General features: G+C 40.2%; 1 protein-coding gene across 2 annotated transcripts in view; it reads right to left on the bottom strand.

Moving 5' to 3' along the window:
* WDR64 (WD repeat domain 64) overlaps positions 1–25,614 on the bottom strand; it is a 150,544-nt gene that overhangs the window by 92,950 nt on the left and 31,980 nt on the right. For both annotated transcript variants that reach the window (XM_088845494.1, XM_088845492.1), the window contains 3 exons: positions 21,413–21,627; positions 17,536–17,670; positions 6,547–6,626 (listed from right to left, as the gene is read on the bottom strand). In XM_088845494.1, the coding sequence (XP_088701620.1) occupies positions 6,547–6,626; positions 17,536–17,670; positions 21,413–21,627 (430 nt within the window). The remainder of the gene's footprint in view (positions 1–6,546; positions 6,627–17,535; positions 17,671–21,412; positions 21,628–25,614) is intronic.

Genomic DNA, 25,614 nt, shown 5'->3' with positions numbered 1-25,614 from the left:
CCTTCAGTTCAGTTCAGTTTAGTTCAGTTCAGTCGCTTAGTCGTGTCTGACTCTTTGTGACCCCATGAATCACAGCACGCCAGGCCTCCCTGTCCATCACCAACTCCCGGAGTTCACTCAAACTCATGTCCATAGAGTCGGTGATGCCATCCAGCCATCTCATTCTCTGTCGTCCCCGTCTCCTCCCACCCCCAACCTTTCCCAGCATCAGAGTCTTTTCCAGTGAGTCAACTCGTCACATGAAGTGGCCAAAGTATTGCAGTTTCAGCTTTAGCTTCAGTCCTTCCAATGAACACCCAGGATTGATCTCCTTTATAATGGACTGGTTGGATCTCCTTGCAGTCCAAGGGACTCTAAGTATTTAATTCTTTTCATTGCAACAGTGAATGGAATAGTTTCCTTAATTTCTCTTTCTATTTTCTCATTATTAGTGTATAGGAATGCAAGTGATTTCTGTGTGTTGATTTTATATCCTGCATCTTTACTGTATTCATTGATTAGCTCTAGTAGTTTTCTTTAGGGTTTTCTGTGTAGAGGATCATGTCATCAGCGAACAGTGAAAGTTTTACTTCTTCTTTTCCAATTTGTATTCCTTTTATGTCTTTTTCTGTTCTTATTGCTGTAGCCAAAACTTCCAGAACTATGTTGAATAGTAGTGGTGAGAGTGGGCACCCTTGTCTTGTTCCTGACTTTAGGGGAAATGCTTTCAGTTTTTCACCGTTGAGGATAATGTTTGCTGTGGGTTTGTCATATATAGCTTTTATTATGTTGAGATATGTCCCTTCTATTCCCACTTTCTGGAGGGTTTTTATCATAAATGGATGTTGAATTTTGTCGAAGGCTTTCTCTGCATCTATTGAGATAATCGTACGATTTTTATTTTTCAGTTTGTTAATGTGGTGTATTACGTTGATTGATTTGCGGATATTGAAGAATCCTTGCATTCCTGGGATAAAGCCCACTTGGCCATGATGTATGATCGTCTTAATGTGTTGTTGGATTCTGATTGCTAGAATTTTGTTAAGGATTTTTCCATCTATGTTCATCAGTGATATTGGCCTGTAGTTTTCTTTTTTTGTGGGATCTTTACCAACGAGGTTTTGGGATTAGTGTGATGGTGGCCTCACAGAATGAGTTTGGAAGTTTCCCTTCCTCGGCAATTTTCTGGAAGAGTTTGACTAGAATAGGTGTTAGCTCTTCTCTTAATTTTTGGTAGAATTCAGCTGTGAAGCCGTCTGGATCTGGGCTTTTGTTTGCTGGAAGATTTCTGATTACAACTTCTAGTTTCATGCTTGTGATGGGTCTGTTCAGATTTTCTATCTCTTCCTGGTTCAGTTTTGGAAAGTTGTACATTTCTAGGAATTTGTCCATTTCTTCCAGGTTATTCATTTTATTGCCATATAATTGCTGATAGTATTCTCTAATAATCCTTTGTATTTCTGTGTTGTCAGTTTTGATCTCTCCATTTTCATTTCTAATTTTATTGATTTGGTTCTTCTCCCTTTGTTTCTTGATGAGTCTGGCTAGTGGTTTGTCAGTTTTATTTACCTTCTCAAAGAACCAGCTTTTGGCTTTGTTGATTTTTGCTATGGTCTCTTTTGTTTCTTTTGTATTTATCTCTGCCCTAATTTTTACGATTTCTTTCCTTCTAGTAACCCTGGGATTCTTCATTTCTTCCTTTTCTAGTTTCTTTAGATGTAGGGTTAGGTTATTTAGTTGACTTTTTTCTTGTTTCTTGAGGTGTGCCTGTATTGCTATGAACTTCCCCCTTAGCACTGCTTTTACAGTGTCCCACAGGTTTTGGGTTGTTGTGTTTTCATTTTCATTCATTTCTATGCATATTTTGATTTCTCTTTTGATTTCTTCTATGATTTGTTCATTATTCAGCAGTGTGTTGTTCAGCCTCCATATGTTGGCATTTTTTAATGGTTTTTCTCCCATAATTGAGATCTAATCTTACTGCATTGTGGTCAGAAAAGATGCTTGGAATGATTTCAATTTTTTTTGAATTTACGAAGGCTAGATTTATGGCCCAGGATGTGATCTATCCTGGAAAAGGTTCTGTGTGCGCTTGAGAAAAAGGTGAAATTCATTGTTTTGGGGTGAAATGTCCTATAGATATCTATTAGGTCTAACTGGTCTTTTGTATCATTTAAAGTTTGTGTTTCCTTGTTAATTTTCTGTTTAGTTGATCTATCCATAGATGTAAGTGGGGTATTAAAATCTCCCACTATTATTGCATTGTTCTTAATTTCCCCTTTCTTACTTGTTAGTAATTGTCTTACATATTGCGGTGCTCCTATGTTGGGTGCATAAATATTTATAATTGATATATCTTCTTCTTGGATAGATCCTTTGATCATTATGTAGTTTCCTTCTTTGTCTCTTTTCACAGCCTTTGTTTAAAGTCTATTTTATCTGATATGAGTATTGCTACCCCTGCTTTCTGGTCTCTATTTGCGTGGAATATCTTTTTCCAGCCCTTCACTTTCAGTCTGTATGTGTCCCTCATTTTGAGGTGAGTCTCTTGTAGACAACATATATGGGGGTCTTGTTTTTGTATCCATTCAGCCAGCCTTTGTCTTTTGGTTGGGGCATTCAACCCATTTACGTTTAAGGTAATTATTGATAAGTATGATCCCGTTGCCATTTTCTTTATTGCTTTGGGTTCAAGTTTATACACCCTTTCTGTGTTTCCTGTCTAGAGAAGATCCTTTAGCATTTGTTGGAGAGCTGGTTTGGTGATGCTGAATTCTCTCAGCTTTTGCTTATCTGTAAAGCTTTTGAGTTCTCCTTCATATTTGAATGAGATCCTTGCTGGGTATAGTAATCTGGGCTGAAGGTTATTTTCTTTCATCACTTTAAGTAAGTCTTTCCATTCCCTCCTGGCCTGAAGAGTTTCTGTTGAAAGATCGGCTGTTATCCTTATGGGAATCCCCTTGTGTGTTATTTGCTGCTTTTCCCTTGCTGCTTTTAATATTTGTTCTTTGTGTTTGATCTTTGTTAATTTGATTAATATGTGTCTTGGAGTATTTCACCTTGGGTTTATCCGGTTGGGGACTCTCTGGGTTTCTTGGACTTGGGTGATTATTTCTTTCCCCATTTTAGGGAAGTTTTCAACTATTATCTCCTCAAGTATTCTCTCATGGTCTTTCTTTTTGTCTTCTTCTTCTGGGACTCCTATGATTCGAATGTTGGAGCGCTTAACATTGTCCCAGAGGTCTCTAATATTGTCCTCATTTCTTTTAATTTGTTTTTCTTTTGTCCTCTCTGTTTCATTTATTTCTACAATTCTATCTTCTAGCTCACTTATCCTGTCTTCTGCCTCTGTTATTCTACTGTTTGTTCCCTCCAGAGTGTTTCTGATCTCATCTATTGCATTATTCATTGTATATTGACTCTTTTTTATTTCTTCTAAGTCCTTATTAAACCTTTCTTCCATCTTCTCAATCCTTTTCTCCAGGTTATTTATCTGTAACTCCATTTTGCTTTCAAGATTTTGAATCATTTTCCCCACCAAAATTCGAAATTCTTTATCAGGTAGAATCCCTATGTCTTCCTCTTTTGTTTGTGTTGGTGAGCAATTATCTTGTTCCTTTACTTGCTGGGTATTTCTCTGCCTCTTCATCTTGCTTTGCTTGGGGTGGCCTTTCCCTCTTCTGGCAGTTTGTGGAGTTCTTTATTATGTAGTTTCCTCTCTGTGTGTGGGGTTGGACGGGTGACTTGTCAAGGTTCCCTGGTTAGGGAAGCTTGTGTTGGTGTTCTGGTGGGTGGAGCTGGATTTCTTCTCTCTGGAGTGCAAAGAAGTGTCCAGTAATAAGTTATGAGATGTCAATGGGTTTGGAGTGACTTTGGGCAGCCTGTATATTGAAGCTCAGGGCTATTTTCCTGTGTTGCTGGAGAATTTGCGTGGTATGTCTTGCTCTGGAACTTGTTGACCCTTGGGTGGTGCTTGGTTTTAGTGTAGGTATGGAGGCGTTTGATGAGCTCCTATCAGTTAATGTTTCCTGGAATCAGGAGTTTTCTGGTGTTCTCAGGATTCGGGCTTAAGCCTCTTGCCTCTGGTTTTTGGTCTTATTCTTGGAGTAGTCTCTAGACTTCTCTTTCTGTCATTTCCAAGGTGGTTCCCTCTGTTTTAGCTTCTGTTTGCTGGTCTCTTCAGTGTCTAAATTCTGCCCTGATATTAGGGGGCGGGTGGACACTTTTTAAGGCTCCGTTGTTCAGTCCTGTTCTGGGTAGGGAGGAACACTGCAGACAAATATCTCTGGCATCTGTGGGGAGTGCTCACAGCGTCTCGGCCACACTAGGTTTGCCCCCATTCACAACACATATGCTGTCCCAGTCTACACTGCACAGGCTCTAGGTTGCTCTGCCGGGAACTGTCCGAGGCCGGCACTGGGTTGTATGCACTTCCCAGGTCTGAGCAGCTCAAGTTCAGTTTCTCGGGTACTCCACAAAGGCGCAGACTTGGCTGGGCCTGCATTTTGTGCCTTCCCCGGTCCAAGCAGCTCTAGTGACCAGGTGTTTGGTGAGCGCGGTAGCTGCGATTTATCACCTCCCCAGTCCCTGCCACTCGGTTTTCTGGGTGTACAACCGGTGCACCTTCTCAGGCGGATATCGACCGGCCCAAGCCCAAGAAGTCTTGATTAGCAACAAGCCTGCCTTCAGTTTGTATCAGATGCCTTTCTGGGGCCGCAGTTGCCCCCTCTGGCTCTGGCTGCCCTCCCTGCCTGTCTTGGCAGGGGGATGGGAGATGGGCCAACCGCAGCCAGCTCGCTCTGCTCAGCCCTTTGTTCTGTGAGTGGGGCTGACGGAGTCTTAGGTTAGAGCTTTCCGCCTTTTCGTGGGGAAGCTATCCCAGTCTGCTTTGCTATCCCCTGTTAGATCTCTCAGATTGTTCTCGTGGCATTCAAGCCCAGTCCTCTCTCTAAGCAGTTCAGCCGGCTCCTCCCTGCCCAGCCCCCGCTTGCTAATGGCGTATGCAGGCATCTGTGCTGCTTCTCCGCTGGGAGTTACCGTCTGGCGGGTAATCTGTGGGTTTTAATTGTTTCTTTCTTTTTCCTCCCGGTTATGTGGCCCTCTGAGGCTCCAAGGCCCACCACAGATTCATCAGTGAGAGTGTTTCCTGGTGTTTGGAAACTTCCCTCTTTTTAAAGCCTCCCTTCCCAGGAAGGAGCTTGGTCCCTACCTCTTTTGTCTCTCTTTTTATCTTTTATGTTTTTTCCTACCTCCTTTCGAAGACAATGGGCTGCTTTTCTGGGTGCCTGATGTCCTCTGCCAGCATTCAGAAGTTGTTTTGTGGACTTTACTCCGCGTTCAAATGTTCTTTTGATGAATTTGTGGGGGAGAGAGTGGTCTCGCCGTCCTGTTCCTCCGCCATCTTGTTCCTCCTAAATCCCACAGTCTGTTTCTTCCAGCATGCTATGATTCACTTGCTTTGAATCTGCTTCTTATCAAGGCAGTTTTGTAATCATTGTATTTACATATATAAATTTGAATTCTCATAAATATTCTATGAGTTCTTTTCTTGATTTAATATGTTCCTACTCATTTATGCATTAATGTATTGTGCGTGCATGCTCAGTCATTCAGTTGTGTCTGACTGTTTGCAGCCCCATGGACTGTAGCCTGCTTGGCTCCTCTGTTAATGAAATTTTCCAGGCAATAATACTGGTGTGGGTTCCCATTTCCTGCTTCAGCAGATCTTCCCAGCCCAGGTATCAAACCTGTGTCTCCTGAGTCTTCTGCATTGGCAGGTGGATTCTTTACCACTGCACCACCTGGGGAGCCTGAGATTGAAACTTAAAGGAGTTAAATAACCTATCCAAGGCTTGCTAGTAAAAAAACTGGTCTGTGTTCCTAGACAGTCTGACTCCAGAGCCCAGGCTGAAAGCCATCACAGTCTTAGTATCCCAGCTTGACAGATAAGGAGTCAGGCCAGCAGAATAGCTCAGTCCTCCCATCTTTCTCCTCAAGTTTCTTATATTTGTCATCTTTCCTCTTACTCTCAGCAGATAATCTGAGCCCTTAAATGTTGGTAGTTTTAAGCACTCTATCGTCAGGCTGCTTCTCTGATAAACCATTGACTTTTGACCTTTTTGTCAAGGACCCCTCTGAGGATTTGATAAAATTTTGGACTTTCTCTCCAGGAAAATGCACGTAGACACAGAGTTATTCAGCCAAGGGCTATAGGACTCCCTTAAAGTCCACACATAGGCCCAGGCTAGGAATTCATGCTCTCATACACTGAAACAGGTTCTAGAGAGATTAGAGGAAAACTGTAAAACAAACAAATTTGTAGTAAATATAGGAGAATTTGTTTCACACAGTCTTAGGCTAGGGAGGGCCTTTCTAAGTGTGCCACCAAACCAAAAAGCCACAAAGAAAAAGAATGACAGATTTGACTTTATAGGTTATACAAACTTAAAAATTCTCTAAAAGGTTTTGTTAGCAGTAAAATGCTATAGCTGTGTGAAAACTCTGTAACTGTGCTAATTAAGGAGAGCAAAGTAGAAAATCTCTGTGTAACGTGGACTGTCCTCTTACCTCCAGTGACAATCACGTTTGCTTTTATACAGTAACAGAAAGTGTTTGCTCCTCTTGGCATGGAAAACTCTCTGACAGGCCTGCAAAACACAAGCTAAATGTAAAACTTCTTCATTTTTCTTTCTAAATTCCAACTTATAAATAATGTTCAAGAAGGTCATCTCTAAGTCATTGTGAATCTATTTACCCACAGAAAAAAAATTGTAAGTAATGATTAAATTTCACTGACCCACAGAATCTATTTATTCTATGATATGAATTTAATACAGCATTTGCATTGTTTCTGTTTAAAAAGAAATCCATTCCTCTGCCCTGGAGCTGAGGTTGTGCTGGTGTTAAGAATGGACAGAGAGATACGACCTCTTAAGCCAGAAAGTACATTGTTCAGCTCAATGAGTCTTTTTGGTAGAACAAAATGGCAGGAATGTGTTTGGACATTTCTCCCTCTCTCATTACCCATATCCAACTTTCTGTCAAGTCTTGTTGATTTTGCCCCCTAAACAGACATGAAATTGTCTTCCCATTTCCATCATAATATCTTGGTTTGGGCTTCCCTGGTGGTCCAGTGGTTAAGAATCGGCCTTGCAATGCAGGGGACACGAGTTCGACCTGTAGTCCAGAAAGATCCCACATACCATGAGGCTACAAAGCCCATGCACCACAACTACTGGGCCCACAGACCCTAGAGCCTGTGCTCCCCAACAAGAGAAGCCACTGCAGCGAGAAGCCTGCACACCACAACAGAGTGGCCTCTGCTTACTGCAACAAGAGAAAGCCCGCATGCAGCCAAAAATGAATAAATAAGATAAAAATAAATAATATCTTGATTCAACTCTCCATCCCCTCTCACCAGAACTACTGCAATAAACTAATTTCTCAGCTTCCACTATTTTCTATTCCTCTTTCCCCAATCCCACTCCAAATCCCGTTAAGTTGCAGCCAAAGTGACCTTTCTAGAACATGAATTGGATCACATCACTTTTCTCCAGTGGATTCCTGATGCCCTCAGGAGTACCAGGCTCCATCACTTGGCCCACAAGGCCTCGGTGGCACTGGCCATCTTCCTGCCATCTTCCCAGGCTCACCCCACACCTTCTTCCTCCCTTTGATCCAGCCTTGTGGTCTCTTCAGCCTCCTTTCTGGTCTCACTGAACTCTCTTCCTCCTCAAGAGCTTCTGCACAGGCCAAAGATGTTTCTCCCCTGGACTGTAGCCACACTAGCAACCACCCTCCTCCAAGTGTATGTGCTGTGCTTAGTTGGTCAGTCATGTCTGACTCTTTGCTAACCCATGGACTCCATTGCGAACCCACCAGGCTCCTGTGTCCATGGGCATTCTCCTGGCAAGAATACTGGAGTGGGTTGCCATGCCCTCCTCCAGGGATCTTCCCAATCCAGAAATTGAACCTGGGTCTCCCTCATTACAGGCAGATGCAGGTGTCCGCTTGAATATTAATTTCTCCAAAAGGCCTTTCCTAGACTCCACCCTCCTGCCCCCACCAATTACATTAAGTCTTTTGTGTTATTTTCTAGTCTGGTACCATGTTATTTTCCTTTAGGCATAAAGCACCTGACTGTAGTCTACTCTTGCCTTGTATGTTTCCTTTCCTTTTCTTTCTTCGTAAATAAAATGGTAGTATATACTATTCTGTTCCTTGATTTTTCACTTAACAATAAATCTTGAAGATCTTTCCAAATCTGTACATTAAAAAAACTTTCTTATTCTTTTTAAAATTGTCATAGAATATTCCCTTGAATGACTAAATCCTTTAATTTCTGAGGAACATCAGACTGTCTCAAATTTTTTGTGATTACAAATAATATTGCAATGAGCAGTCTTGTAAAAGTGCCATTTTTCTACAAGTTCTTAGAAATGATATTGCAAGTCAAGGGGTACTTGTATTTGTAATTTTAAAATATATTGTAATTTATTTTTAATTCTTTTTGCCCACTGGACCACACTTCTTTAAATGGGGCTCTTTCAAAAAACTGGGCCTTATAAAGCATAATTTATTCTATATAGCTTGTATTTAAGCGTTATCTTTGAGATAATGAACCTAAGGAACAATACTCAGAAGCACCTTGGATTGCAATTATCACCTTAAACTTCAAGTAAGAATAAATTTTCTTGGTAAGTGCCCAATTGTGGATTTGGGTTGTAAAAGAAACAGATATGAATTAAACACAAGCTGTAGAGTTCTCAGAACACAATCACGGAGTCAATGAGAGAACATGGAAATGAAATCTGATGGTTGGACATCATGTCTACAGGAATACTTGGAAGAGTACTGAGACAAGAGGCTAATTGGAGAGGCGAGCCTAGGGCAATAGAGATACAAGAGATTCAACAAGAATTTATAAGGTGATATAGACAAATTTGTGATTGATTATTTGTGAAAGTTGAGGGGAAAAGGAGTCATGTGGGGTTGCTAAATTTCTGCCCAGAATGATCTGACCCGATCATGGTGCTGAAATAGGAGGGAAGGGGGCGTGGCACACATGCTTAAAAAATGAGGTAGCCTGAAAACACAACATAGACTGATTAGAATTAAATAGATCCTCAGATGTTCAAGAATCTGGCTGCAACTCAGGAAACCTAGGTTTGATCCCTGAGTTAGGAATATCCCCTGGAGGAGGGAAGAGCTACTCACTTCAATATTCTTGTCTGGAGAATCCCATGAACAGCAAAGCCTGGCAGGCTACAGTCCATGGGATCACAGAGTCGGACACAACTGAGCAACTAACACTTTTCAAGATGGCAAGCTAGTCAACTTCCACTAGACCTTGAGCCTCAGTATATGCTCACTGTAGCACACCAGCACGTTAAATGACACACTCACAGGCGCCATGTTAGTTCCAAGTACAACCATCAAAGATCAAAAAGTGGGCAGAGGCCCGATTTCTGAAAATTTCTGCCCTCTCCCCAAAATAGTTGGAATAATCCTCTCACTCATTAGCCTAGGAAATTACTGCTGTTAGTGCTAAGTCGCTTCAGTCGTGTCCGACTCTGCGCGACCCCATAGACGGCAACCCACCAGGCTCCCCCGTCTCTGGGATTCTCCGGGCAAGAACACTAGAGTGGGTTGCCATTGCCTTCTCCAATGCATGAAACTGAAAAGTGAAAGTGAAGTTGCTCAGTCATGTCCGACTCTTAGCGACCCCATGGACTGCAGCCTACCAGGCTCCTCCGCCCGGAATGACTAACCAAACCATATTTCAAAGCCTCTCTCTCTCCTTCTGAGGTGGCCCACACTGTCTATGGAGTACGTTTCTCTCCAAATCTATTTCTTACCTATCACTTTGTCTCTCACTGAATTTTTTCTGTGATGAGACATCAAGAACCTGAGCTTCATTAAGTCCTGAAACCAGGTGTGTGATCTCAGCTAAAAGGTTCAAGTCCCAAACTGAGGTGCACAGTTTCAGCTGGTGAGTCACGAAGGAACAGTGATAAGGTAAGAAAACACAAAGAGTTAGCTCTCAGTCCTAAAGGGGCCAATAGGACACCATGAGCCTGGTGTACTGGGTAGGATGCTCTGCCAATGTCTGCTCATTTTTTACTGGTGGGTCAACCCTGTATGCTTATGCACATCCAGCAGCAGGTCCAAGACAGAACTATTAATCTCTGTACTCTTTGAGTTTTTGCTCCTACATTCTTAATCACTCCTGCTATATTTCTTTCTTTTGTTAACCCCAGAACACCTGTGTGACCACCAAGATGAACTTTTTATTTTACTCCCCTCCCTCTGATCCTTACAAGTGTTGACACTTTATTCCCAGCTTGCAGCCAGAGCAACTCCCACTCATCATGGACACCACTGGGGATAACTTCTGTTCCATTCCCTTTCAGCAACTTTTCAGGTACTAACACCTGGTTGGAAAAATACCTCAGAAGGATAGCATCTAAAATCATAAGGGCAATCCTTGACCAAATTATGGATGGATTTTGACTTAAATGGAATTTTGGATAGCAAGGGAATTAGAGACATCTCCTCAGGTCTGGGTCTGAAATGAATCAGACTGCATCAATCCCAACAAATTACCCCTCTGGGGCATATACTCCAGGACTGGGAAAGATTCAGACAATAGAAATTAAAAAGAAAAATATTTATTAGGTACATAACCTACCATATGGGCTTCCCTGGTGGCTCAGTGGTAAAGAATCTGCCTGCAATGCGGGAGACACAAGAGACACAAGTTTGATCCCTAGGTTGGGAAGATCCCCTGGAGAAGGAAATGGTAGTCCACTCCAGTATTCTTGCCTGGGAAATCTCATGGACAGAGGAGCCTGGCGGGCTACAGTCCATGGGGTCACAAGAGTCAGACATGACTTAGCGACTAAACCACCACCAACAACAACCTACAATATGAGTTAGGAAGCCAAGAAAAGTGACCACTCAATGGGTCCCTGAGTTATACTATATTGCAGTTTTTGTGTGTGTGTGTGTGTGAAGTCACTCAATCGTGTCCGACTCTTTGCGACCCCATGGACTGTAGCTACCAGGCTCCTCCGTCCATGGGATTCTCCAGACAAGAGTACTGGAGTGGGTTGCCATTTCCTTCTCCAGGGATCTTCCCAACCCAGGGATCGAACCCAGGTCTCCCGCATTGGAGGCAGACGCTTTAGCCTCTGAGCCACCAGGGAAGCCCATATTGCAGTTAGGAGTCACTTTTTCAGTAGGAGCTACTCCCTGACCACTGGGAGGAGCTATTGCCCCAGGGGAAGCCACAGTACTAACCTCAGCTGCCACCCTGCTGGCCGGAGCCTATCCTCCAGCTAAGGCTATTACCCCAGGGGGAGTAGCTAGGGATGAAAAGAGGTGCCTCCTCTCATATTCAGGAACCTCTTCTTTGTTCCCTGAGATACTCAAGGGGCCCATCCTTAGCCCAGCTTGCACTCACAGCAGTTATAAGTTACCAACCAACTGCTCCTTCAGTTTTGCCTCTGAGAGAAGGTCCTGATAGAAATCAGGGAACAATAAGAGGTCCATGTACCTTTCTCAATATCTGATCTAAGTATGCCAGAGGACAAGTTGAGAAGTTTATCTGAGGATCCTGAACTTTTTCAAAGGGTTTTACCCAACTAGTGAGAACTTTTGGTCTCACCTGAGGAGATTTACAGATCTTACTATCCTGCTGTTACACCCTAGAGGAAAGGCAGCATACAGTACTGGCAGCCCGAGTCCTTGCAGGCCACCTGGCAGCCCGAGTCCAGTACACCCATGCAGTGCTCCAGGTGGGGAGTGACACTGTCCCTGAGACAAACTCACAGTGGATTACCAGGTAAGTTCTATTGATATAAGACCATATGATTAATAGAAACTTGGGCTTCCCAGGTGGTGCTAGTGGTAAAGAACCCACCTGCCAATGCAGGAGACATAAGAGACATGGGTTTGATCCCCGCTTCAGGAAGATACCCTGGAGGAGGGCATGGCAACCCACTCCAGTATTCTTGCCTAGAGAACCCTATGGACAGAGAAGCCTGGAGGGCTACAGTCCATAAGGTTGCAAAGAGTCGGACACGACGAAAGCAACTTAGCGTGCACACACACACACACACACACAAATAACCTTAGAGTAAAACCCATTAATTATGAAAAAGTAAAAGAGGTCCAACAGGGGCAGGATGGACATCCTGCAGTTTTCCAAGGGAGGCTAGAAGAGGCTTTTAGGAAGTATATAGAGGTAGATCCCTTTTCCTCCAAAGGACAGACCCTTTTGGCTACGCATTTGATAGCCCAGTCTGCCCCAGATATCAGGTGCAAAATTAAGAAAGCTACTGCTGGTCCTCAAACTCCAATGAATGATTTGCTCCAGTTGGCTTATTCGGCTTTCAATAATGAGGATATTGCCAAAAAGGCTGAATGCACCCAAAGAAATATACTAAGGGTCCAAATACTTGCAGTGACTTTGTCTGCTCAGAGACCACCAACTGGAAGAATGACTTTGCTGGGCCAATCTGTCTCTAGTGGACCACAGGGTCCATGGGTACCCACATAAGGCCAGTGTACTCGGTGTGGACAAAAGGGGCACTGGAGGAAGGATTGCAATTAACAAACAGCCAGAGCATTGGAAGAGGGAATGTCCCAGATGCCAGAGAGTGACCACTGAGGACCACTAATGGTTTCACAATCAGAAGACTGAGGGCTCAAGGCTGAAAGCTTCTCTGCCTAGAGATACTATCTACATAACTAATGTTGAGCCATGAGTGATCACTGATGTGGTGGGCCACTTGATAGAATTTCTTGTAAACACTGTTGCAACCGTCTCCATAATAACCCAAAGGGTGGAAACCTTAGCAATCATAAGGAATATGTAATGGAGTGTCAGGGCTTCCCTGGTGGCTCAGTGGTAAAAAAAATAGAATTCACCTACCAGTGAAGGAGACTTGAGTTTGATCCCTGGGTCAGGAAGGTCAGAAATGGCAACTCACTCCAGTGTTCTTGCCTGGGAAATTCCATGGACAAAGGAGCCTGACAGGCTATAGTCCATGGGGTTGCAAGAGTCAGACATGACTTAGCAACTAAACAATATCAACAGAGTGTCAGGGAAGAGACAAGGGCACAGTTTCCTGGAACCCATTCTGTGAAACATCAATGGCCAATTGTTTTTACATTGCTTTCAATTTGTGCCTGATTGTCCCATCCCTTTAAGAGGGAGAGATTTATTAACTAAATTAGGGACCACTCTGTTTCTGGAGGAGCAAGGGGATCACCCTCAACACCAAATGGTTCTAACTGAAAGTGAAAAGGAACAGATTGAAGCTGATATGGAAGCCTTAGTAGACCCTGGAGTGTGGAGTATCAAGGTTCCAGGCTTGACCAAAGATATCCAGCCAGTGGTTATTAAGTTAAGACCTGGGCAGGAATATCCCTGCAAAAAGCAATACCCCCTAAAATCAGAGGCACAGAGAGGAATCTTTTCCCTTAGTAAAGGAATAACTTTTGGATGGATTGATGGTACTCTGTCAGTCACCATGTAATATGCTAATACTGAAAGTGAAAGTCGATCGGTCATGTCCAACTCTTTGTGATCCCATGGAGTGTAGCCCTCCAGGCTCCTCTGTCCATGGGAATCCTTCAGGCATGGATACTAGAGTGGGTTGCCATGCCCTACTCCAGAGGATCTTTCCAACCCAGGGATCGAACCCAGGTCTCCCGCATTGCAGGTGGATTCTTTTCCAACTGAGCCACCAGGAACACATTTTCAAACCCACTGCTGCTGCTGCTAAGTCGCTTCAGTCATGTCCGACTCTGTGCAACCCCACAGACAGCAGCCCACCAGGCTCCAGGCAAGAACACTGGAGTGCCATTTCCATCTCCAATGCATGAAAGTGAAAATGAAGTCACTTAGTCGTGTCCAACTCTTCACGACCCCATGGACTGCAGCCTACCAGGCTCCTCCGCCCATGGGATTTTCCAGGCAAGAGTACTAGAGTGGGTTGCCATTGCCTTCTCCATTTCACACCTGCTAGGGAGTATCAATTTATACAAGATCTAAGGACTGTTAACGAAGCAATGGAATCCATCTATTCCATTGTGCCTAATCCTTATACTATCATGACTCACATGCCCAAGTCCAGACGATACAAATATTTATTAGTAGTGGTAGACAGTCACTGGATGGGTAGAGATTTTTTGCACACAGAGAGAACAGGTCTCAGAGGTAACAAAAAACTTGCTTAAGGAGATAATCCCATTTTGGATTACCTCAATCTATACAAAGTGATACCTCTAAATTTACCTCTAAACTGCCCCAACAAGTAGCTGAAATCCTGTGGAAAGTACTCCCTTCATACAGCATAGAGACCCCAATCCTCAGGGAAAGTGGGAAAAATGAATGATACTTGGAAGTGAACTATAGCCTAATTATGCCAAGAGACTCAGCAAAAAATTATGCCAAGAGACTCAGGAAAAAATTATGCCAAGAGACTCAGGAAAACTGGGTCTAAATATTATCAATTACTCTAATGAGAATAAGGGCAGCCCCCAAAGAAAAGCTAAGATGCAATCCCTATGAATTAATGTATGGGAGGCCCTTCTTAACAAATGATCTTGTATTAGATGAAGAAACAGCTGTGCTTCTCTGGTGGCTCAAATGGTAAAGAATCTGCCTGCAATGCAGGAGACTCGGGTTCAGTCCCTGGGCTGGGAAGATCCCCTGGAGAAGGGAATGGCAACCCACTCCAGTATTCTTGCCCGGAGAATTCCATGGACAGAGGAGCCTGGCTGGCTACAGTCCACGAGTTCCCAAAGAGTCAGACATGACTGAGTGACTAACACACAGAGAGATTACAAAGAGATCATGCTGTAAACTCGGACCAAGTACAACTTGTCCTAATAGATGGGAGACCCCTGTAATTTAATGATCGCTCAAGAAAGCTATCAGATCGTTGTGGAATGAAGCAGGCCTGCTGCTGCTGCTGCTAAATCACTTTAGTCGTGTCCGACTCTGTGTGATCCCATAGACGGAAGCCCACCAGGCTCCCCCGTCCCTGGGATTCTCCAGGCAAGAACACTGGAGTGGGTTGCCATTTCCTTCTCCAATGTGTGACGGTGAAAAGTGAAAGTGAAGTCGTTCAGTCGTGTCCGACCCTTAGCGACCCCACGGACTGCAGCCTACCAGGCTCCTCTGTCCATGGGATTTTCCAGGCAAGAGTACTGGAGTGGCTTGCCATTGCCTTCTCTGGAAGCAGGCCTGCTTAGCTATAAAGTATGAGATATGCCCCGAGTCATTAAGTGAAAGAAAAAATGTTACCACCTTTCAACTGATTTGAATAAGTACTATGACAGTCCTAGTTTGACCTCATAGGGTCAGACACTCTCCCGCCCAATAGGAATGAGAAGCTAGTGATGTAAGCCTGGCATCTACTTGAATGAGGAAGAAGGCAGTCTTTTCCCCCTCCCTCACTTTCCTTTGATTATAAAAATGTAGCTCACTTAATCCTCAAGGCAGAGTCCCGCCAGCCTGTCCGCATTTCTCACAAGTGTCCTATGCTAGTAAATCTATTTCTTGCCTATCACTTTGCCTCCTCCTGAGTTCCTTCTGTACTTGGGCACAAAGAACCTGAGCCACAGTAAGTCCTGACACCAGGTGAGTGATTCTAATTAAAAAATCGTGAGTTCAGGTCCCAATCTGGCTTTAGGCTGAGTTCGAGTCCCACCACGTGGGGTCAAGTCCCATGTGAGGTACACCGTTTCAGTGCTACCAAGAAAAGTTAAAATGCTATAAAAGGCATAGATTAAAAGGTGAGGGAAGTAAAATTTAGCTATGAACAATAAATTTAAGGGGCTATGACATAACTAGGTGGACATGGTGAGCAGGTATAAGTAAGTCTAGTTTCAAGACAGCTTGGGTTTCATCAGTATACAGGTATTAATATATTGGGATAGAGGAAAATAGCCCAAGATTTGCATAGAAAGTGACTATTAAGGTTAGTTAAGGACAAAACTCTGGAGAATGCCACCACAGAAGTAGCAGATGCAAAAAGAGAAATCACAAGGGAAAAGAACAAACATAAGATCCTGGGAGAAAACTCTGGCTTCCCAGAAGCCAAGAGAGTAGAGTTTTAGGGAGGGTGATCAGTAATACTGCCAAACTATCTTCCAAGGTGGCTGTGTTCATTTTACATTCCCAGCAGCACTGAATGAGAGCTCCTATTGTTCCACATTCTTACCAGCATTTGATGTTGTCAGTGTTTTGGATGTGGGGCACTCGTAGGTGTGTAATGATATCTCGTTGTGACTTTAGTTTGCATTTCTCTAGTGATGTAGGATGTGAAACATCTTTTCATATACTTATTGCCATCTGTATACCTTCTTTGGCAATGTGTCTGTTCAGATCTTTTGCTTATTGTTCAATCAGGTTTCTTTATTGTTGTATTGTAAGAGTTATTTGTATATTTTGGATAACTGTCCTTTATCACATATATGTTTTGCAAATATTTTCTCCTAATCTAGGGCCTGTCTTCTTGTTCTCTTGATGGTGTCTTCAATGAAGTCCAGTTTGCCAATGATTTCTTTCATGCAGTTGTATCTTAAATGGTATTGCCAAACCCAAAGTCATCTGGATTTTCTTCTAGGAGTTTTATAGTTTTGCATTTATCTTTGGGTATATGATCCATTTTGAGTTGTTTCTCTAAAACTTGTAAAATGACTGTGTCCAGATTGAGAGTTTTTATCAGGAATGGGTGTTGGATTTTGTTAAGTGCTTTTTCTGCATCTATTGATGTGATCATGTGATTTCTTTCTTCTTTAGCCTTCCCTAATCCCAGAAAGTTCTCTCTTCCCCCTGCTTCCAGGCATCCACTAATCTACTACTTTCTATTTCCATCAACTTGTCTTTTCTGGGCATTTTCTTTAAGTGGAATTCTTCATATGCAATCTTTTGTGTCTAGCTTCTGTCACCTAGCATAGCATTTTTGAGGTTTATACATGCTGTAGGATATATCTCTCTTTAAAAAATACAATGGCTGTTTTATAGTTACTATATATTAGTACAACCTTTTTATACATCAATATAACTATTAATAAATATTTAACTAGGGAGGAACTAAGATGATACACTATTCAAACTCACCTGTCTATAAGAAAGCCATTTTGTGTATTTATTAAACATGAAACATGATGGTTGTGCTACAGATACTCATAGGTAATTGGTTAGTCAATTGACCTATAAGAATGATTTTTAAAGTATAAAGTTTTACCAACAGAATTATATTTGGAAAAAATAGATATATCAATATTGATTTATTTTAATAGAATACAGCAATAAACAACAAATGAGCAGAATTGCTTCTAAGAAAAGAGAAATCATGTTCATATTTGTGTAACTTCAACTGCCTTCTGAAAAATCTAATTAATCTTGTTAAACAAATGGAATATTTAACATCTGATACTTCTAAAAACCAATTTAAAAGTTCCAAGGCTGCTGTGAGTTTAAGGAAAACACCTGAAAGTCACAAAATGTTTATGTATATAAACAATTGTACTTACATATTATCCTCAATTCTCTTCAAGGATTCCAAAACTAATGAATGAACACTGTCTAAGGAGCAGGATCCAAAGCAATTTAAGGCTGAAATATATCTAATTTTCATAACCCAGTCATTATGTAGCTTCCTTTTAACACTAGGAATTACAAGAAAAAAAGGGGATTATGTTAGACTCACAGACACATCATGTTGAATTTCTATTTGGTATTTCACTTTTACTGTAACCAAATTGCAACTCTGAGCTATAGTAAAGCCTCCATGTATTAACAGTATCCTATGCATTGTGCAACTTTCAACTGTTTGACTACATTTTCATCATCTAGCATATTTTAAAATAAAAATAAAAGTTTGTCATCAGATTTTGTACTGTAGATTCAGAATTAAATTTTAATCAAGATGAATTTCAGTCCAATATTGACCCTATTATCTTTTGTTGCTGTTGTTTAATCGCTAAGTCATGTCCAACTCATTTGCAAACCCATGGACTATGACCTTCCAAGCTCCTCTATCTCTGGAATTTCCCAGGCAAAAATACTAGAGTGGGAGTCGTTTCCTTCTCCATAGGATCTTCCCAAACCAGGGGTCAAACCTGAGTTTCCTGCATTGGCAGGTAGATTCTTTACCACTGAGCCACCAGGAAAGCAACTGTCATCCTTACCCTATTGAAAAAATTCTGATCAAGCAAACAGAAGACTGTTTTAGAATATTTTTTATCTTGTATGAGTCAATTCATCTTCATATTTCCCATGAGTACATTCAAAACTGAAGAACAAGGAAGTTTGCGATCCCAGATCACTGGTGAAACTGAGGCTAGGATAACTGTCATGTGTGCCATGTCTGTGCTCAATCACTTCAGTTGCATCCGACTCTTTGTGACCCCAAGGACTGTAGCCCACCAGGCTTCTCTGTCCATGGGATTTCTCAGACAAGAGTACTGGAGTGGGTTGCCATGCTCCCAAAGGTAAAACCCACATCTCCTGCATCTCCTGCATTGCAGATGGCTCCTTTACCTGCTGAGCCACCAGGGAAGCCAGTGTATTTGTTTCCTCAGCCAAAAACACTGATTGAGCTTTATGGCCTCTATCCCAGGTACTGAGGATATAAAGATGATTAATGTAAAATCCTATCATCAAGTTTCTTAGATTGTAGTTGAGAAATAAACATGTTTATAACTCAAGACAGGAAAGTTTGACAATATTGGATTAAACAGAGTGAAGAGGGAGATTTCTTTTTTCCATGTCACATTGTGTTAAACTTTGAACCTTGGATACTGGCTACTTTTTAAAATTTCTACAATGTTTTGCCTCAACACTCAACCTAAGTATATATATATATATATGTGTGTGTGTGTGTGTGTGTGTGTGTGTGTATGTGCTTAGTCGCTTAGTCATGTCCAGCTCTTTGCAACTGGCTACTTTTTAAAATTTCTACAATGTTTTGCCTCAACACTCAACCTAAGTATATATATATGTGTGTGTGTGTGTGTGTGTGTGTGTGCTTAGTCGCTTAGTCATGTCCAGCTCTTTGCAACCCCATGGACTGTAGTCCACCAGGCTCCTCTGTCCATGGGGATTCTCCAGGCAAGAATATTGGGGTAGGTTGCTGTGCCCTCCTCCAGGGGATCTTCCCAACCCAGGGATCAAACCCAGGTCTTGCTCATTGCAGGCAGATTTCTTATTGTCTGAGCCACCATATATACTTCAGTCTCAAATAATTTAAGTCATGCCCAGGTGTCTCAATGGTAAAAATAAAACAAACAAAAAAAAACCACCTGCTGATGCAGGAGACTTGGTCTCGATCCCCGGGTAAGGAAGACCCCCTGGGGAAAAAAAAACAACCCACTCCAATATTCTTGCCTGGGAAATCCCATGGACAGAGAAACCTGGCAAGCTACAGTCCACAGAGTCGCAAAGAATCAAACACTGCTTATTGACTAAACAGTAGCAACAGCAGACACACATCTCAGTAAAGAGAAGATTCATGTCTTGGCATCTAAGAGCCTATCATACTAGGAATAAAGTGCTTGATAATGGATAGAACAGCCCATCACATTTTGGGAAAGTCTCCTGTCAGAGGCTAGTACTTTGGTGGAACTAAGTCATACTGTTCATATATGAAAGATGGAAAATGGAGCCAGACAAATATTCTGTCATTCTTAGGGTTTCAGCAATGGACTAGTCTTAATTTTGTTGTAGCAATAGCTGTAATGAGCTTTTAATTACATATTCTAACTCTGGGATAAAACATTTGCTATATTAATAACAAAATATAATCCTGTATTTTTTAAGGGTTTTTTCTTACTGTGAAAGAAAAATTTTGTTTGTACAAAATTTAGAAAGTAAAAAAACATAAAGAATAAAATAAAAGTCACTTCTCTGAGGTTCCAAAGAGAATCATTGTTAACGTTTGGGTATATTTTCATTCAGCATTTTCTTTCTACATAGAAGTACACAGACACTCACATGGACACATATACATATGGACATCTGTGCATTTTTTGAGTTAAACTAGATTCAAATGTACATAGAAAAACAAAAGTATTTTTATTTCATATTATATTATGAACATTTTCCATATTATTAAATATTTTTCAGAACATAATTTAATGAGGATGCATAGCATCCTCTAATATGGTTACACTGTGATTTATTGCATGCCTTTGATGCCTTAAATATTTTTTAGGACTCTGATAAAAATGTATTTTACATATAAATATATTACACATGTATAGACACTTTTAAAAATATGTAAATATACTTACAGAATTTATATTACACATTTACATAATGCATGAATTATTTATTTAAATAGTTCCTTATTTAAATTAATCATTCGCCTATTGTTGGACACTGGATGTTTCATTATTAGAAATAATGCTGTGATAATCATGCTTAAATTTTTAAACACATGGTGATCACAGGTCTCAATGTATAAATGTTTTTTAAGACCCTTGATGCATCTGCACAAAATGCTTTCCAGAAAGGGGTTCAATTCATTTTTTTACCACAAGCAGTAAGCGAGAATGCCTATCTCACAGCATCGTACCCATTTTTAATCTTTTCTAATTTTATAAGTGAGAAGTTGTATATGACTTTAAGTTGCACTTCTTTGATTAATAAAAAGGTTGTGAAATTAATATATACCTTACTCTAAAAACTTCAAAAACACTACAATTATAAAGCAGACAATAGAAATCACCCATAATCTCATCAGTTTGAGATATCTGTTGTTATCATTTTTGCCTGATGATCAGTTTGAAACATTCATTGACTATTTCTATTGTGTGGGTATGTGTGTAAATTATCTGTTCATCATCTTTGCCAATTTTTATCTTGAGAAAGTATTATTTTTTAATTGAATTCTAATACCTATTAAAGATTAGTAACCCACTGTCTGTCATATTTTTATATTTATCCCAGTTTGCTATTTATTTTCAAGATATTATCTTTTGATTTTGTGAATAGTCAAATCTATCAAATTTTTTATTTGAGTCCTGTATCCATTGTTTTTATGTTTAGAATCTTCTTGCATATTTAAATACTAGTAAACAGTCATATGTACCTTTTCCTTTTTTATGATTTAATTTTTCATTGAAATCTTTAATTCATTCACGTATCTATAGATTTTAACTGTCAATACACTTGAAATAGGGATTTTAGTTGCTGATTTTCCTGTCTTCCCTGTTATACTGGAAGTCCCTTGAGGTAAAAAATAAATAAATAAATAAATTCTTTTTCAGCTTTGTATTTAAAATATCTACCACGGGGTCTGGCATATTATTTTCATTATATAAATAACTGAACAATGTCTATATTAAAACTATTGGAATACCCATATAATATCCTTACCTTTTGAAGCTTTTTGAGTAATATCCTTACCTTTTGAAGCTCTTTGAGTCTAAGACCTGATTCTGTAATCTTTTTTTTGATTTTGCCTGCTTTAATCCAAAGTCTTCACTATTTACTGTGAATTTGCTCACAAAACCACCATCATCCCCCAAGAGGATGTCATCTCGGCAGAGCTGGTCAGGCAGAGACACTACACACACACAGAGGAGGCAATGATCCATAGGTTTTATGACAAAATAGTTTTCCTAGAAACAGAAGAATGCTTTAAATGTTATTGTGTTAAATATTAAATTTCAATATTGCTCTTAATTTTTTATAAGATTTTACTTTTCTGATGTTTTTCATTTTATTCCCACTGTTAGAGGAACTTGAAAAAAACAAAGTTAACTAACTAGACGTTAATGAACACTTGCTGTGAGCCCAACACTGTGCTTTTGGGTGTTTTGTTGGAGAAAAGTGTGAGGTATCTATCTTTGGCCCAATAAATAATGAGATTTTCTGATTTATTACTCTGAATATTCCTTTCTTTAATTTGTAAGGCAATATTAACAGGAAGCAAAAAAAGTTCAGGTGTTAAAAGACCATTGAAATAAAAATGAGTGGTAAATAGGAAAATTGAATATCAAAGTCCCAATTACTTTACAGGGAGAAAAATATCCTAACATCTAATGTATACAGAAATATTCAGCAAGCATCTATCGAGCTGGCTCTGTATTATCAAACTGGGTTCACTAAGCTATATAGGCATTGCTTTCCTGGAACTTAGTTTCTACCTAAGAAAGAAGAAAAAAGTATTTAAAAATTTAAAAATCTGTCTTGTTTCCTATAGAATGCATAAAACTTGAACATATTGACATGTTCATTCAGTCATTCAGCAAGTATTTTTTGAGCACCTACAGTATGGCAAGAACCATTCTAGGCACTGGCTGTTCGTGATGAACAAAAGTTTCTGACTTTGTGGAACTACTGTCCCAGCTGGGGGAGACAGATGAATAAAACAGATAATTCCAGACAATGGGATGTACACTTAAAAAAATAAGCCAGAGCGCTGTGATAAAAGAGTTACTGAAGAGGTCACTTTGATTCCCATGGGCATGGAAGTTGACCTTGGATCTGGGATCTGAATTGGTTGAGAGGAAGATTCAGAGCAAGTTGAAAAGGAGGATCCTAGGAGAAGAGATTAATGTCAAAAAAAGATAGAAAGGGAAGAAGCTATGGAGCCTTGTTCTGGACAAGGCAGGAGGGGATGGGGGGTGTTGGATACAGGGAGTGTCAGATTTTTATTTTAGAGGGAGGAACGAAGGAAGGAAGGAAGTCGTGTTGCATTCTTAGTTAAAGCTCAATTAAAGCTGGAATTTGAAAGAGGACAAAGCTTTCAGACTCAGTATTCTCAGAAACAGGAAGAAGTTAATCTGCTGAAACAGAACAGTGGGAAAGTGAGTTGGCAAGAATCAGAAACAGGTTGATAGAAGACACAAGTGCTCAAGTGAGGTGGCAGACCCTTACTTTGCAGTGATGCCAAATAGTGTGGTTCTGAGTTCTCTCGCAGTGCTTAACCACTGCGAGGGAGTAAAGAAGAGCGGTAGCATCTACCTGAGATTCAGGTTTTGAAGGACAGAGATTTAAGAGATGACCCATCTTGGGGGTAATATGAGAAGGGAAAGAGAGAAGAAGCAGGGGTACTGAAGCATGGAAGAAGATGCTTTCAACACAGTGGAGGCTTCTATGAGATTGAAAAGCAAGAGTGAAAACAAGACAGTGAGAAGGAAGAGATTATAATCAAACTATATGACATGAGATAGTGACACATCACATATTAAAATACATTAAGCAAACAGCTGTCTTCTCTAAAATCTTCTTGGCATCATTAGTTGGCCAATATTGTGGACAAGCATAGGAAATTTACTTTTTTTGTTTGTTTGTTTTTTTGTTGTTGTTTATTGGATTTAAAACATTTTTAACAGTCAAATACTTACAAGAACATATATAACATCTAATGTGCTTATTACATTATTTGTTTTTGGCCATGCAGCATGTGATCTTAGTTCCCTGACCAAGGATTAAGCCCATGCCCCCTGCAGTAGAAGCATGGAGTTTTAATGACTGGACCACTAGGGAATTCCCCTAACAAAGTAGCATATATTAAAATATCCAATCTGATAATTTGATATGCACGTATTTTTGAAATGATTACTACAATCAGGTTGAGTTACACATCCATCATTTCACAGTACATTTTTTGTGTGGCAAGAATGCTTAGGATCTATTCTCCTAGCAAATTTCAAGTATGCTATACAATATCATTTCCTATAGTCACCATGCCATACTTAAATCTCCAGAACTTTTTCATCTACTAGCTGAAGACTTGTGCTCTTTGACCACCATCTCCCCATTTTTGCCACTCCTCCAGCTCCTGGCAACCACCATTCTATACTTTGCTTCTATGAGTTTAATTTTTTTAGTTTTCATGTATAGTTTTTATTTTTATTTTTTTTTCCAATTTTATTTATTTATTTTTTTCAAGTTGAACAGACTAAATTTCTTTAAACAAACTTACTTATACTCCAGAGTCCTTTAAAAACTTAATAGCATTTATACATTGAAGGTATTTGATTTTCTTGTAACTAGCACTTCAAATGCAACAAGCATTTGAAGCAACAAGCATTTGACCCAACAAGTAAAACTTTCTACAGTTCATAACTTTTATAAATAAAATAAATTAAATGTACAGTGAATAAGTTCTCTGAAATATTTCAATATTTCTGCAGGTTTAGTAACATCGTAAAATACATTTCAACTAAAATTCACAAATCTAAAAACCTGTTAGGCATTTTTAGGCATTTTAAGATGGAAATGAAGACCAATGTTACATCGTAATATGCCAATTACAAATAGTACTTCAAATAGCAAATACTACAGTTTGTCCCAAACTTTAAAAACTATTCATGAACTCAACACTGAACTATTGATGGCTATGAGAATTGTTTCCTAGCCTTTTTGAAAATTTCAACCCATTTACGTTTAAGGTAATTATTGATAAGTACGATCCCGTAGCCATTTTCTTTATTGCTTTGGGTTCAAGTTTATACACTCTTTCTGTGTATCCTGTCTATAGAAGATCCTTTAGCATTTGTTGGAGAGCTGGTTTGGTGATGCTGAATTCCCTCAGCTTTTGCTTGTCTGTAAAGCTTTTGATTTCTCCTTCATATTTGAATGAGATCCTTGCTGGGTATAGTAATCTGGGCTGTAGGGTATTTTCTTTCATCACTTTAAGTATGTCTTGTCACTCCCTTCTGGCCTGAAGAGTTTCTGTTGAAAGATCAGCTGTTATCCTTATGGGAATCCCCTTATGCGTTATTTGCTGCTTTTCCCTTGCTGCTTTTAATATTTGTTCTTTGTGTTTGATCTTTGTTAATTTGATTAATATGTGTCTTGGAGTATTTCGCCTTGGGTTTATCCTGTTGGGGACTCTCTGGGTTTCTTGGACTTGGGTGATTATTTCTTTCCCCATTTTAGGGAAGTTTTCAACTATTATCTCCTCAAGTAATCTCTCATGGTCTTTCTTTTTGTCTTCTTCTTCTGGGACTCCTATGATTCGAATGTTGGAGCGCTTAACATTGTCCCAGAGGTCTCTAATATTGTCCTCATTTCTTTTAATTCGTTTTTCTTTTTTCCTCTCTGTTTCATTTATTTCTACAATTCTATCTTCTAGTTCGTTTATCCTGTCTTCTGCCTCTGTTATTCTACTGTTTGTTCCCTCCAGAGTGTTTCTGATCTCATCTATTGCATTATTCATTGTATATTGACTCTTTTTTATTTCTTCTAAGTCCTTATTAAATCTTTCTTCCATCTTCTCAATCCTTTTCTCCAGCTTATTTATCTGTAACTCCATTTTGCTTTCAAGATTTTGAATCATTTCCACCATCAAAATTTGAAATTCTTTATCAGGTAAATTCCCTATATCTTCTTCTTTTGTTTGTGTTGGTGGGCAATTATCTTGTTCCTTTACTTGCTGGGTATTTCTCTGCCTCTTCATCTTGCTTATATTGCTTTGCTTGGGGTGGCCTTTCCCTCTTCTTGCAGTTTGTGGGGTTCTCTTTATTACGTAGTTTCTTCGCTGTGTGTGGGGTTGGACGGGTAACTTGTCCGGGTTCCCTGGTTAGGGAAGTATGTGTCCGTGTTCTGGTGGGTGGAGCTGGATTTCTTCTCTCTCCTTTAGAAGACAATGGGCT

This window comes from Moschus berezovskii, chromosome 17, assembly GCF_049115385.1.
Source record: "Moschus berezovskii isolate FMDL1 chromosome 17, NW_MosBer_1.0, whole genome shotgun sequence".
In the NCBI taxonomy this organism is placed as follows: domain Eukaryota; kingdom Metazoa; phylum Chordata; class Mammalia; order Artiodactyla; family Moschidae; genus Moschus; species Moschus berezovskii.
This window is presented reverse-complemented; position numbering and strand designations above follow the sequence as displayed.